At 40.1% G+C, this 15,477-nt stretch overlaps 1 protein-coding gene across 7 annotated transcripts in view; it reads left to right on the top strand.

Annotated features, from left to right (window-relative positions):
• LOC122564092 (zinc finger protein GLIS3-like) overlaps positions 1-15,477 on the top strand; it is a 577,543-nt gene that overhangs the window by 387,104 nt on the left and 174,962 nt on the right. For all 7 annotated transcript variants that reach the window (XR_015759424.1, XM_087994473.1, XM_043718678.2 and 4 more), the window contains one exon: positions 13,669-13,830. Coding sequence is in view for 6 of the 7 variants with exons in the window: in XM_087994473.1 (XP_087850599.1) it covers positions 13,669-13,830 (162 nt within the window). In the remaining variant the exon portion in view is untranslated. The remainder of the gene's footprint in view (positions 1-13,668; positions 13,831-15,477) is intronic.

The following is a 15,477-nucleotide window of genomic DNA, read 5'->3' as shown; positions in this document are numbered from 1 at the left end:
CACTTTTTTTTTGTTTTAGATTATTATGTCTGAACAAACTATTCAAGCAAAATCACCTTTATTTTAGGCAAAGGTATTGTTTAAAATCTGCAAATTCTTTTTTTATTGCAAATTCTGCAAGAGTGCCAAAGTAGATTTATTATGATTCAATTCTGTTTTGAGATGGCCTTATGTGTTGTCATCATAATCTTACCAGACCACAGGGGCTGCTCTCTTACTAGAGAGAAGAAACTGGTGGTGATTTAATCTGAGGGTCACCAGACCTCAGGTAATGGCCTTGATGTCATTACAAAGTGACTTATGCTGTCACAGCCAGCACTGAAATTTCACCTTTGGACAACAATGCCAAAAATTTGTTCGAATTGTATGAAATTTCCTTTCCATTATTTCAGTCAAGGCATTAACTCATTTACCTGTAACAGGGAGAGGAATCAAGATCTCAAAATTTCACAGGCTAATTGTATTAGTTCAAGGCCCTGTTTGTGCAAAAGAATGGCAAAATCTACTTTGGAGAAAAAAGTGACTGCTTTAATACAATTGCCTTCTCATTTCCAGTTGGAAATCAATTGGTTATTTCTCACATCCACATCAGAAAGTATGTTAAATGAGTTAAGTTTTCTTTTACTTTCCCTCAGGGGATCTGGGCATCACTGGCTGGGCCAGCATTTATTGCCTGGCCCTAGTTGCTGTTGAGAAGGTGGGGATGAGTCGCTTTCTTGAACAGCTGCAGTCCATATGCTGTAGGTTGACCCACAATGCCCTTCGGGAGAAATTCCAGGATTTTGACCCAGCGACACTGAAGAAATGGTGATATATTTCCATGTCAAGATGGTGATTTGCTTCGAGGGGTATGTCCAGGTGGTGATATTCCCATTTATCTATTGCCTTTTTCCTTCCAGATGGTAGTGGTCATGGGGTTTGCTGTCTAAAGGGACCTTGGTGAATTTCTACAGCGCATCTTGTAGATGGTGCATATTCACACTTCTGAGTGTCAATTGTGGATGTGGTGAATGCCTATCGATATTGTGCCAATCAAGCAAGCATGATGTCAAGCCACATGTGGTGATGGACTTTGAGCTCCCCTGGCCAAAATTCACTCTATGCCTTTGCTGAGTTGACCATTGTCATTTCTGGCGTCTGACTCAACGCAAGGTGTTCTGTCTGGTTTCGTTCCTTTATTATTGAGACATCATAGTAGTTGCTGTGAGACCAAAATAACTGCAGATGTTGGAATCCAAAGTAGACAAACAGAAAGAACACAGCAAGCCAGGCAGCATCAGGAGGTGGAGAAGTCAATGTTTTGGGTCTAACCCTTCTTCAGAAGTTGATGCAACTGAATTGTTGCCTGGTATGGTATGAAGATCGTATGAGGAAAGGCTGAGGCACTTGGGGCTGTTTTCATTGGAGAAAAGAAGGTTTAGAGGTGACTTGATAGAGGTGTACAAGATGATTAGGGGTTTAGATAGGGTTGACCATGAGAACCTTTTTCCACGTATGGAGTCAGCTATTACGAGGGGGCATAGCTTTAAATTAAGGGGTGGTAGGTATAGGACAGATGTTAGGGGTAGATTCTTTACTCAGCGAGTCGTGAGTTCATGGAATGCCCTGCCAGTAACAGTGGTGGACTCTCCCTCTTTATGGGCATTTAAACGGGCATTGGATAGGCATATGGAGGATAGTGGGCTAGTGTAGGTTAGGTGGGCTTGGATCGGCGCAACATCGAGGGCCGAAGGGCCTGTACTGTGCTGTATTTTTCTATGTTCTATGTTCTATGTAATTACTTGATAGGCAATTTCAGAGCACAATTATAAGTCAACCGCATGGTTGTGGGTTTGGATTCACATGCAGGCCAGGCTAGATAAGGAGGATAGTTTTCCTTCCCTAAAGAATATTAGTGAACCAGTTGGAAGTTTTATGAAAATAGACAATTTTACTCAGTCAGCATGAGACTTTAGTTCCCGATTTTATTGATGTCAAATCCTCCCATCTTCTTGTGATGGGATTCTCAAATAACTGGTTTGTTGCCCAACGTATTTGCAGTTTGTTAAAGTTTGGGGCGGTCCAGTGGCTCAGTGATTAGCACTGCTACCTCACAACACCAGGGACCTGGGTTTGATTCCTGACTCAGGCAACTGTATGTGTGGAGTTTGCACATTCTCCCCGTGTCTGTGCGGGTTTCCTCTGGGTGACCCGGTTTCCTCCCACAATCCAAAGATGTGCAGATAAGATGGATTGGTCATGCTAAATTGCCCATAGTGATAGTTTATTAGTCAGGGGTAAATATAGGGTAGGGGAATGGGTCTGGGTGGGTTACTCTTCAGAGGGTCAGTGTGGACATGTTGCGGCAAAGGACCTGGTTCCATACTATAGGGAATCTAATCTAAAGTTTGCCAAAATAGAGAATATGTTTTTTTTGTTGTTCTAGTTTTAAATTAGAGTACAGCAGGAAACTAGGTTTGTATGGACTGTCCCACCATTCTCACTGCAGTACTTTGTAAAGATGGTTGGAAATGTTGTTTTATCTCCTGTAATCTGAGTTGTCATTAATCTCAAAATGAAAATCATTTTATTTTAACAGCCTATCATTTGAGAGTGAATTTTATCATTACTACCTCTGCATTCTTTAAAAAATTCAGTTGCAAAAGATGAAAACTGAAAGGAAGGAATGTTAAGAATGGGTTAGTGATGTAACCACATGTCAAATTGTTTAAATGATCTGCTTGTGCATGAAAACTTCAATCGGACTTTCTCTCTTGGCAGTTCTTCATGGATGTAGAGTTTAGGAAAGTTACACTCATTGCTTGTAAGCCCAATGGTAAATTGCGCTCATACTTTTATGTAATCAGTAAATCCTCCTACAGTTGATACAGGTGAAGGCGCAGTCACTATTGGGACAATGGTGGCTCAGTGGTTAGCACTGCTGTCTCACAGCACCAGGGACCTGTGTTTGAATCCACCCTTGGGCAACCGTCTGTGTGGAGTTTCCACTTTCTTCCCCATGTCTGCAGGGGTTTCCTCTGAGTGGTCTGGCTTCCTCTCACAGTCCACAGATGTGCAGATTGAGTGGATTAACCATGGAAAATTCAGGATTAAAGGGATGGGGTGAGTGTGGGTGTGATGCTGATTGGAGGGTTGGCATATACTTGGTGGGCCGAATGGCCTGTTTCCCCCTGTAGGGATGCTATGATCCTTTTCTCTCACAATTTGGCTTTTTGCTCAGTCTCAAAGAACATAGAGTCCTAGAGATTCACAACACGGAAAAAGACCCTTCGGCCCATCATGTCCAAACCAATCAATGCAACCACCTCATTATTCTAATTCCATTTCTAGCAGTTGGCCCATAGCCTGGTATGTCTTGGCAATGCAAGCACAATGGAGAGAAAATGAAGACTGCAGATGCTGGAGGTCAGAGTCAAAAAGTGTGGTGCTGGAAAAGCACAGCCAGTCAAGCAGCATCTGAGAAGCAGGAGAATCGATGTCTTGACCACATTCCTGATGAAGAACTTATGCTCAAAACGTTGACTCTCCTGCTGATCACAAGTTCAAAGCAGAGGCTCTCTGTAGCAATCCTGATATTGCACCTCCAGTTATCACAATCTGTGGCATATGTTTCCCAATGACAATGGGCAACTTTGTGGGAATCTTCTGAACATAAATTTGCTGCACTACAACAGTGACTAAACTTTTAAGCACTTTGTTGACTGCAAAATGCTTTGAAGCACTCAGTGGCTGTGAAAAGCACCTTATAAATGGAATTATTTTTTTCAAGGAATCATAGCCAAGTTAACTCTTATTTCATTTAATACTTATTAATTGAAATAATCCTAAAGGGCAAAGGCAAAAAAAGAAGTTATTCAACCCTTTAAGTCCAGGATCTACTTTCTTGAAATCCATGGTAATGACTTATAATGCCACAACATGCGACTTAACCTGTCCATGGAATAAAAGTCATATTGTATCAAGCCTGCCATTTCTGGTCTTATGTTCACCAGTATGGCTCATATCGAACCTAGACATATATATGACAGGTTTCTCCTTTGAACTCATGTCTACTACAGACAGCTTGGTCATACCATTACAAATGTGTTGTTGACTGAATGATTAAACTGTGGCAGGCCTTTAACTGCAGTGATGAAAAGAATAATAAATTATGAACTAACTTGCAGCCTTCAAAGTTTTTGGAGGGAAAATATGAAACTGAGGTTTGCTTTGAAGCTCAGACTTATTTCTATAGCTTTGCAAGTGTTAGTCTAACATAGTATTGCAAAACTCTTCATTTTTCCAAGTTTGTTCATGTATGTAATTAAGTTGTCAGACGGTTTAATATGGTCTTGAGTATAAAGTTGCCTGTCAAGTTATATAGACAGCATCTCCCATTGACCTCTGTCTAATAATAGGGCTGTGTGGGACTTTGACTGATAGAATTGGCCAACTTTGTACTCTCTGCTTCTAATTGAAGTCAAATGGCATCTACTTGACACACAATCCTTCATGTTTTCAGTTTCACGGACATCAGAGACAGTACTGAAACCTGATCTGAAGAATATCAATACTGTTTGCCTTTAGATAGTGTATACACATAAAGCTAAGGCAGCAAAATATCACATTGAATTGGGATCACATGTGATTATTGATTCTACATGTGAAATAAATCTCACTCCACATTGGTAACCATTTTTTTTAACCTATGAAGATTGAAAATTGATTACCACAAAAAAGTTCATAACTTCAGGTCAGAAATAGTACTTGAAAGTCATTGATGTTGAAGTTTTTGCCATGGTTTCAGTTTATAGTTAGAGCAGTAGCACTCTCCTCTCTTCAGTCCAAGAGTTTCAAACCTTTTCAGAGTTTTTACCATACAGTTTAGGTTGCCACCCTGGTATAATACCAAGGGAGCATTGAACATTTGGATTTGCTGTCTTCCAGGTAAGAAGTTAAGCCAAAGCACATGTGGTCTCTCCTGTAGGCAAGCAACTTTCTGTTACATTGTATGGAAAAAGAGTAGTGTTATCCCAACAGTCTGAGCCACATTCACCTCTCAACCAACATCACTGATATCCATTTGCTGCTCAGTGTTGCACTAACATTACAGGATCATGCTGTGACACCTGTTGATGTTCTCATAAAAGGAAAATTCTCCTGATGCTGCAAATCTGAAATTAAAACCAGTACGATGAAAAAATTCAGCATGTTTGGCAGCATGTGTGAAGAGGGGAACAGTATTAGTATTTCAAGTCCAGAGTGACTCTTATTCAGTTCTGAAGAAGGCCGACTTGATACATTTATTTAATTGCTGTGTTTCCCTTTGTTATATTAGTGACTGTCCTTTAGAGGTGATCATTGGCCATTAAATATTTTTGGGATATGTTGATAACATGAGTGAATTGGAAAATTTTTCTTTCAGCTTTGCTATTCCCTGCTCCTAAAGTAACATGATCATAAAATGTCCCTCTTTAAATATGTTTTTGAAAGAGTTGCACTATGTTTACCCATTGTGCAATAATCGCATTACATGAAGATTTTTTCATGCGAATGCAGATTTGTTTTCTTCCTTCCTTTCCCTTCCTTTCCAAGCACTATCTGCAGTTGAAAGATCAAATAGTCAAAACAGCCAGCCACGTTTGTAAATCATTGGACCAACCATGATTCTATTGAATGACAGAGCAGACTCGAGGGGCTGAATGGCCTACTCCTGTTCCTATTTCTTATGGTCTTAACCCAAGAAATTTCCCTTTTATGAATGTTATGCTGTGAAGAAATAATTGCCTTACTGTTTGCTTCCTCCTATGACAACAACCATAGAGATCAAGAATTTAATACATGAAGGATTTAAATACAAACTCATGCTTGACCATTTTGTAAGATAATTTGCTGGAATTGTTGTACCACCTCACCAGCTTTGAGATAGTATTGGGGAAGAAATTGGGTTGTGACATGGAGTGGACGTGAAATCAATTTGTTGTGATAAATGCCCAAAGGCAATATCCAAGGCTCACCACAGTAAGGGCCTTACAGTCAGCTTTGCTCAATAAGTTCAGGAATAGACTATCCCAATGGGCCTCTGAACCCAGTTGTCAGGCTCCAATGGGTGTCAGATGTGCAGAACTATCAAACAAAGTGATTTACTCACAGCAACCAATTGATGGCAAGAGGTGGGTTCAACAATCTGAGATGGATAAATTGTTTGTTGAGCAAAGGTATTAAAGGATGTGGGCCAAAGCCAGGTATATTATGTTAGGCCACAGATCAGCTATGATCTCATTGAATGGTGGAACAGGCTCTAGGGGCTGAATGGACACCTCCTGTTCCTGTGTTGCCAATTAAGGTTGGGTTGGTAGGAGATGCTGGAGAGTCAATCAGAGTCAATCTTGATGCTGGAGAGTCAATCAGAGATCTTCCAGCTCAAAAACAGCTAAGATGTAAGGATGTAAGGGAGAAGGTGTTTGAAAACCTATTTTCAATTTAAAATGTAGAAATTGCAGTCAGATTCTCACTGTAAAGCAAAGGAGCTATCATCCGGAGCTGTGAATTTTCATCATACTCTTGACTGTCTTGTAGATGAAGAAAAGGATTTGAGAACTCATGAAGCAAGTTTCTCACTGTGGAATAGCCAGCTTCAAGCTTGCTTTAGTAAAGACAGTATTTATGTGACTTCTCCAGTGAGGTTTCTGGTCAGTTGTGACTCCCAGGAAGTTGTTGCTGAAGGATTTGGTAACACTAATGTAATTAAATGTCAAAAAGAGGTGGTTGGATTCTCCTTCATTGGAAATTACCATTGCTTGTCACTTGTGTGATGGGAATGTTGCAAGCTTCTAACCAAACCAAGCTTTTGTCCAGCTCTTGTGCTAAAGTGAATACATTGACTCATGAATGTGACTGAAAGTCGCAATCATGTGTAGCCCCCTCTGTCTCAGACCTTATGATGGAGGAACGGTTAATGATGCATCAGCCTAGAACATTACCCTGAGTAACTCCCACAATGAAATCCTGTGGCTGAATCTATTGGCCTCCTACAAGCACAATCATCTTCCTTTGTATTAGGGTTGAAGAGTGTGGTGCTGGAAAAGCACAGCCAATCAGGCAGCATCCAAGGAGCAGGAGAGTCAACATTTCAAGCATAAGCTCTTCAGGAATGCTTGAAATGTCAATTCTCCTGCTCCTCAGATGTTGCCTGACCGTCTGTGCTTTTCTGCGGCTCTGATCTCCAGCACCTGCAGTCCTCACTTTCTCCTTTGTGTTTGGTATGACTCCAACCAGTGGACATCTCATGTGTGCAGTGGGAGTATCCCTACCCCCTGCAATTGGGAGGCTCAGTTCAAATCCCACCTGCTCTAGAGGTCATTAATAACATCTCTGAGCAAGTTGATTAGAAAAATAGGTTAAATTTTTTAAAAAGTGACTCCAACCAATGAAGAGTTTCCCAGCGATTCTCATTGACTCCAATTTTATTGAAACTCACTATGTCAAACTCTGCTGTCATGATGTCCACTGCAGTCACTTTTACCTCACTTCTGGAATTCAGCTCTTTTACTCATGATTGGGCCAGCGCTGTATGCTATTGGGTACAATGGGCCAAATGGCCTTCTTCTGTAATGCACTAATTCTGAACTATTTGGGGCCAATGTTCCATGTGTGACATTACTGACCATGCTTAAGTTTAAAGGAATTATTGTAAATGTGCTTAAACATAAATGTAGTGCTATCTACGTACTGCCTGCAATGAGGTATCTTCGCCTGAAGTGCCAATGCATATGTTCTGCAGCCGTGATGTGAGGACCACTCAGCAGCTAGTTGGTGTTCTTTTTCAGAAATTGGAACAGCAGGCTCTTGTTTTTAATTTCCTTTCGTTTAAGAAGGGAGAGCCAGGTAATATACAGGCTTGAGCCTTTTGTTTTCAGCCGATTATAACTTCAGACTTCTATTAGTTTTAATTCAAGCAATCAGAGAATCATTTTGTACATCTGGAAAAAGACTTGGATTTTAATCAGAAAGAAATTGCTTCTGTCTTCTGGCTGGTCTTCAGATCTGTGTGGCTGTCTGATATCACGGAAGCTGATGCTTCTGATTATCCAAATGTTTTGATGTCCCAAGTTGTTGTATAGTTGATCTTCAATTAGTTTTCTAAATATCTGCAAATGAGATCATAGAACTTCCTCTTTATAGATGGTCACTGCTGCTAACCATGATATTGGCTCCAGGAAGATATCTTCACCTGATGCTGTAATAATGCTTATGTTGTTCCTCATAACATAAAAACTAGGTGTGGATAACATTGCATTGAATGGTCCACTGGCATTTACTACAGCTAGATATTACATTCAAATATTTCTTCACAGACCCACAAATATCTGGGTGAGTTATAGGCTTTTTTGGTTATAGCAGAAGCATATGATTCAAATAGCACATTGTGCTTCAAGTGAACCTACATAAGATGGAATCTCAGTCCTTTATATCTTCAAGTCATGTACTGGGATACATTATTGAGCATGTCTTTTTAAGGTATGCTGACATACCAACCATGCAACATCAAACCACAAGTTAAATGTGCAGTGTAAGAAAATAAAATTCCCTACTTAATAATGACAGCATGAAGCAGCTTGATATTTTATTATTTTCATTATGATATAGTTCATGAACATTACTCTGAGGAATATGTTGTGTAAGATTCTTGATTGAGGAAGTATGTTTAAGGAAGTTTTTGATAGAGGAGGGAAGTGGAATTGATCATGGGTAGCACCACAAAGAATGAGGTACTAGGTGACTGAAGAGACTGCCAATAGTGGAGCAACAGGTAGTCATTTGAGTATACGTGATAATAAAGCTAATTCAATTAAATTCAAAGGAAAGGCAACATGCTGGCAAGATTCAAGTGTGAGGGGCACAAAGTTTGTGGAGAATGGGGTGGAGGCAGTTGCAAGACAGGATGAGTTGCAGAGAGAGAGAAAATGAAACAATGAAAAGAAACAACAAAAATGTGATAATTTAAAATTGAAGTTGATAGGAGGAAAGGATATCCCAAAATCAGACTGGAGGCATTCACAAGTTCTGAGGATGGCTGGTTAAAAGGTTTGCTTCAGTTCAGTTCTGTGGGACCTTGTCCCAGTTGCTTGCTTTCGTTTTCGGCCCTGTACTCCTCACCCGCACGTGGGGCGACACGATAGCTTAGAGGGGCGACACGGTAGCTCAGTGGTTAGCACTGTTGCCTCAGAGCACCAGGGACCTGGGTTCGATTCCAGGCTCAGGCAACTGTCTGTGTGGAGTTTACACATTCTCCCCCCACAGTCCAAAAGATGCTAAATTGTCCGTAGTACTAGGTGCATTAGGCAGGGGTAAACATAGGGTCGGGGTGGGTTACTCTTCGGAGGGTCTGTGTGGACTTGTTGGGCCAAAGGGCCTGTTTCCATACTGTAAGGAGTCTAATTATCGTCCTCCCTACCCATTGCCCTGCTACTTCACAGCTTCGTGCCAAACTCACGTCAACTCACACCCCATCAAGCATGGCTGATAGCCCAGCTCAAGAGGTGTTAAGTACTTAAAGCTTCTGTTGGTGCTGTTTAATTCATCTGTTTGATTGACATTTATAAGGTTGGATAAACACTAGTTTTATTTTCCAAATGCAAATAAATGGATGTTTTCTTCCAGGACATTTCACACATGCTGTTGCTATTGCAGGATTCATTAGTTCAGTACATAGAGTACACTCTTTGAATAACAATGCGAATTGTCCTGGAGAGTAGAGAGACCATTGAAGTTAGAAGGCAAGGGTAGGGAGCATGGGTTGGTATGTGTTGACATGGAATGTTAATAGGGACCATGGAGGTGAAATAAACTTTCTGAATCCAGACCATTGGTTCTTCATGCCTGAGATCTTGTGAATTACAAGTCATGGACAACCTGGCCTGACTCCGTGAAAATTGAGGGAAGCTGTGTGTAACCTATCCCAGCCAGATTGGAAATGGTGCAGGCTAGTTTCCTTCGCCACCCTAGACCTTCACCACTCTATTGTGAAATTCACCTTTTCTAAATGGGTTCTCTTGACTCAAAGACCCACCCATTAAGTCTGTTATTTGAATGCCTCCCTTAATGCCCATATCTTAATACATTATTTGTCAATTTAGAGTCATAGAGTTAGAGGGTCCTACAGCACGGAGACAGGCCCTTTGGCCCAAACAGGTCCATGCTGACTAAAATGTCCATCCACTATAACCCCATTTCCCTGCACTTGGCCCATGTCCTTCTAATCCTTTCCTATCCATGTATTTATCCAAATGCCTTTTAAATGTTGTTAATATACCCGCCTCACCCACTTCCACTGGCAGCTCATTCTATATGTGTAATACCCTCTGTGTAAAAAAAACTTTCCCCTCAGGTTCCCTTTTATTCTTTCCCGACTAACCTTAAACTGATGCCCTCTAGTCCATGATTCCCCAACCCTGGGAAAAAGACTGAGTGCATTCATCCTATCCCTGCCTCTCATGATTTTATACACCTCTATTCGGTCCCCCCTCAGTTTCCTACGCTCTAAAGAAAAAAGTCCTAGCTTGTCCAACCTCTCCCTATAGCTCAGACCATTGACTCCAGGCAACATCCTTGTAAATTTCTTCTGCACTCTTTTCAGTTTAATAACATCCTTCCTATAGCAAACTGACCAAAACTGAACAAAAACTCACCAACATTCTGTATAACTGCAACATAACTTCCCAACTTCTATATCTGACTGTTGAAGGCCAATATGCCAAAAGCCTTCTTCACTGCCTTGTCTACCTGGGACTCCACTTTCAGGGAACTGTGAATCTGAACTCCAAGATCCCTCTGCTCCACTACACTCCTTCAGGCCCTACCATTCACCATGGAACTTTTCATGACTTTCCAAAATGCAAGACCTCACACTTATCTATATTAAGTGCCATTTCCCTTTCCTCGGCCCACTTCCGCAGCTGATCAATGTTCTGCTGCAATTTCTGGTAATGTTCCTCACTGTCTATGATACCTCCTATTTTAGTATCATCAGCAAACTTACTAATCATGCCTTGTGCATTCTTATCCAAATCATTGATATCAATAACAAACAGTAATGGGTCCAGTACCGACCACTGAGACATTTCACTAATCACAAGCCTCCAGTTTGACAAGCATCCTTCCACAATTACCCTCTGCTTCCCACCATCATGCCAATTTTGTATCCCATTTGCCAGATCCCCCTGAATTTCATGCTATCTAACCTTCCACACCAGCCGACCATGTGGAACCTTATCAAAGGCCTTACTAAAATCCATATAGACTATGTCTACTGCCCTGCACTTGTCAACCTTCTTGGTCACTTCATCAAACAACTCTAAAAAAATTTGTGAGGCATGATCTCTCACTCACAAAGCCATGCTGACTACTCATAATTAAATCCTGACTTTCCAAATGCATGTAGATCTTATTTCTCAGAATCTTCTCAAGTAACTTACATAACACAGATGTTAAACTCAATGGTCTATATTTCTCAGGCTTTTCTTTGCAGGCCTTCTTAAATAATGGCACAAGATTCGCTACCCTCCAGTCTTCCAGAACCTCACCCGTGGCTAGTGATGGTACAAAAACATCAGCCAGGGCCCCCGCAATTTCTTCTCTAGCCTCTTGCAGTGTTTTTGGATATGTCTGGTCAGGACCAGAAGATTTATCCACCTACATATATTCTAATACATCCAACACCTCCTCTACTGTGATATGGACTGACCCCGAAATATCACCACTAGTTTCCCCAAGTTCACTAGTCCTCATGTCTTTCTCCATTGTAAACACAGAGGAGAAATATTTATTGAGGAACTCACCCATTTCTCATTAAAACAATGTTTGAATTTGCAACTTGCTGCAATGGTCTTCAATTTTTAGGAGGAGTTCATGACACACCTGTCAGTGAGACATTTCATCTCAATATTCAGCTTGGGATGTTTTATTGTGATAAAAGTGCGATGAAATGTCATTGTTGTTAAATAAAATTGTGTGGCAGTTTATCGAAAGTGATAATGGTGCTGCAAGGCACACTAATCCTTTTGTTTTGGTGTACAATGAGAACATCAGTCTATATACTTAATCAATGTTCTGAAGAATTGAGAAACTAAACAGAAAAAAAGAATAATGACAGAAGCAAGTTGGGATACAATTATTCAAGTACCAAAAGACGAATAAAGAAAAGGAAGGAAAGATTGGATTAAAAGAGAAAAGACAGAAAAGGAAAAGTAAGGAATTAGATTTCAATTTTGACTTTGATAAATTCTCTCAGAAGGATTAACTTCCTGAAAGTTCAATTATTTATTAACTAGCATTTCATTAACCTTATGAGGTTGTTAAAAGATTGTTAATCAATCTTGTTAACTTGTCACAATGAGGAACCAATGTTCAAATCTGACAAGTTCATAAAAATGTATCTCCTAACTCCTTAAACTTGATGGTCAATTTTCACACTAGTCATCATTATCATAATGACATCGTTATTTTCCCAACAAAATCTAGTTATTTGTTATTTATACCCTTTGAATACAATCTTTGTGGTGGCCAGCATGAGAAATCACTTTTCAAAGCTTCTATCGATATTTCTTATCTACAAGGTGCGATTATTGAAACTAGGCAGAAGATTGGGCAGCACAGTGGCTCAGTGGTTCGCGCTGCTGCCCCAGAGCACCAGGGACCCGAATTCAATCCCAGCCTTGGGTGACTGTGTAGAGTTTGCACAGTCTCCCCATTTCCTCAAGGTACTCTGGTTTTCTCCCACAGTCCAAAGATGTGCAGGTTAGGTGGATTGTCATTAGTGTCCAGAGATGTGGTAGATTAGCCATGGGAAATGGAGGGCTACAGGGATGGTCTTTGGAGAGCCACAGAGTCATAGAAATGTACAGCATGGAAACAGACCATTTAGTCCAACTTGTCCATGCTGACCAGTTATCCTAAATTAATCCATCCCATTTGCTAGCGCTTGGCTCTATCCCTCTAACCTTCCTATACATTTGCCCATCTGGATGCCTTTTAAATGCTGTAATTGTACCAGCCTCCACCATTTCTTCTGGCAGCTCATTCCATACACGCACCACCCTCTGTGTGAAAACGTTGCCCCTTAGGTCCCTTTTAAATCTTTCCCCTCTCACCCTAAACCTATGGCCGCTAGTTCTGGACTCCCCCACCCCAAGGAAAAGACCTTGCTTGTTTACCCTATCCATGTCCCTCGTGATTTTATAAACCTCTATAGGGACACCCCTCAGCCTCCAACTCTCCAAGGAAAATAGCCCTAGCCTATTCAGCCTCTCTCTATAGCTCAAACCCTCCAACCTGGGCAACATGTTTGTGGACTTGTTGGGCTGAGTGGTCTGCTCCACACTGTAGTGATTCTAAGGAAGATGGTTTTGATGGTTTTAACAAAACTCGCTTTAAAAGTATGAATTGAAAAAATGCAACTGTTGTGGAACTTGGAACCTCGAAAATTTTCAAAGAAATTCTACAAGTATTGGTTATTGAAAATAAAATACCACATGTTGGAAATGCACAATAAGTAGTTCATTTTCGGGAATGAAAAGATAAGGAGATAATGGATTGGATGTGACCCGTCATCTGAAGTGGAAGTCTGTAGTTTGCAAAACAGAGGTATTTCCTGATTGCTAACAATAGTTTCTCAATCCTATCCTGTAGTTTGAAGGCTGCAATAAAGCTTTTTCAAGACTGGAAAATCTCAAGATTCACCTACGAAGTCACACAGGGGAGAAACCTTACCTTTGTCAGCATCCGGGATGCCAAAAAGCTTTTAGCAACTCAAGTGACCGTGCCAAGCATCAGAGAACACATCTCGACACAGTAAGAGTCTTTAATTCAGAAAGCAGCACTCTACTGTTAAAAAATAAAAATTTTCAAGTTTTATCATAAATAAATGTTAATCTATTAACTTTTTCATCCCATTTTCAGTCTTGCCTCAACTAAATTGTAATCACTTCCTAATCATAATTTGATATTTAAAATACTGCAATTCTGACACATGAAATATTTTGCAAAGATGTTACATTTATTCTGGCTCTTCTCACTTATTAACTAAGAAATAACATATTCTATATCAGGGAAATAAACTTTCTTGATATTCAATATTTTATTAGATGTTGCTTGGGACATAATTTTAAGAATGTATAATTCATAACACATTGACTATTTAACTCTATTTACTATTATATAAATGCCCAAAATAATTGGTAACAGTTAATTATTTTCATCTGTCATTATGTGAGTTCAAATGTTTTCAATTAAAATATCTAAACTTGTTTAAATATTGGCTTTTCATATGAGATGAATGCATTAATAGACTTTAGCCTTCACTCCATTCAGCTCTTGTTTGAAAAGAGATATGATTCCAAGAACTTGGTTAAGGATATAACTGACATACATTGGTATTTTAAAATAAGTGTGTTCCTGCAAGTTTTAGGAGACTGGTTAATGCAGTTCATTAGATGATGAGAGTGTGTTTTAGAGTAGTGCCAATGGTTTCCTTTTCTGGCTGAGATAAATATAGAAATGGCATCTTCCTGCTCCTGAGGGTACAAGGTAATGGCAAACCACCAGTGGTTAAACCTGCCAGGAAAGTGGCTCGAGATGAAGTCTCAGCAAAGCAATGAGCACTCACGTGAATGGAGTGGAAATGCTGCGTTAAAATAGTTTCATGAGGAATTGCAGGAATTATGTGAGTAACAGTAATCTCTAAACAAGCATCTCGAGTGTAACAGGGCAAAAGCCAGAGGATTTGAGCTGCCTTTGAGGTTGAACTGTTTCAAGATGGGCCAGAATTGTCAGAGTCCAATTTCCTACTTATTATGAAATTAATCCACTTCCCTTATTTCTTAACATAAACTAATGAGGTTTGGCTGCACAAGTTCTCACCTCTTTCATTAATGCTCAGTTATTTTGGTTCCACTAATCATTATGGGTTCAGGAACCTGAGAAGTAATCTTAGTCCATTTGGCTGAGTATTGAGAGTTGTGGCTGGTTTAAATACCTGAGCAGTTTCCACACCAAATTGACTGATGTAAAGTTCAGTACAGATCAGTGTAAACTATAGAGATATTTTCCTTCGGCGTCACTGACAGATTAAATATATGAGCAAAGTATGGTAGCTCCAAAGAACAACAAAGAAATAAGGGAGTTATGTTGCTACTGGATTGCAGCAGAATTAATGATAGAAAAGCAGATATTACAAAACTAACTTTAGCTATTCAGCTCAACCTGTTTACTTCAGAATTGCCCTCCATAAGATTAACTAGCTCTAATTACATTTAACTATCCTGTTCCCTCTTGCTTCACCTCCCCAATGCAATCTTGAAAATTAACATAATTTCTGTCTCAACCATTAAGCAAGGAAGTGAATTCCATAGTCTCACAACTCCCTTTGTCTCCTTTGCCCTCTATTCTAAATCTCTTACATTTAATCTTGCATCAATGACCCTTAAATATGGATCTCTT

The sequence above is a fragment of the Chiloscyllium plagiosum genome, unplaced genomic scaffold (assembly GCF_037043375.1).
Source record: "Chiloscyllium plagiosum isolate Xiang-an unplaced genomic scaffold, Cpla_swu_hap1 HiC_scaffold_2, whole genome shotgun sequence".
Lineage (NCBI taxonomy): Eukaryota > Metazoa > Chordata > Chondrichthyes > Orectolobiformes > Hemiscylliidae > Chiloscyllium > Chiloscyllium plagiosum.
Note: the sequence above shows the minus strand (reverse complement) of the source record. Positions and strands in the feature narration are given on the sequence as shown.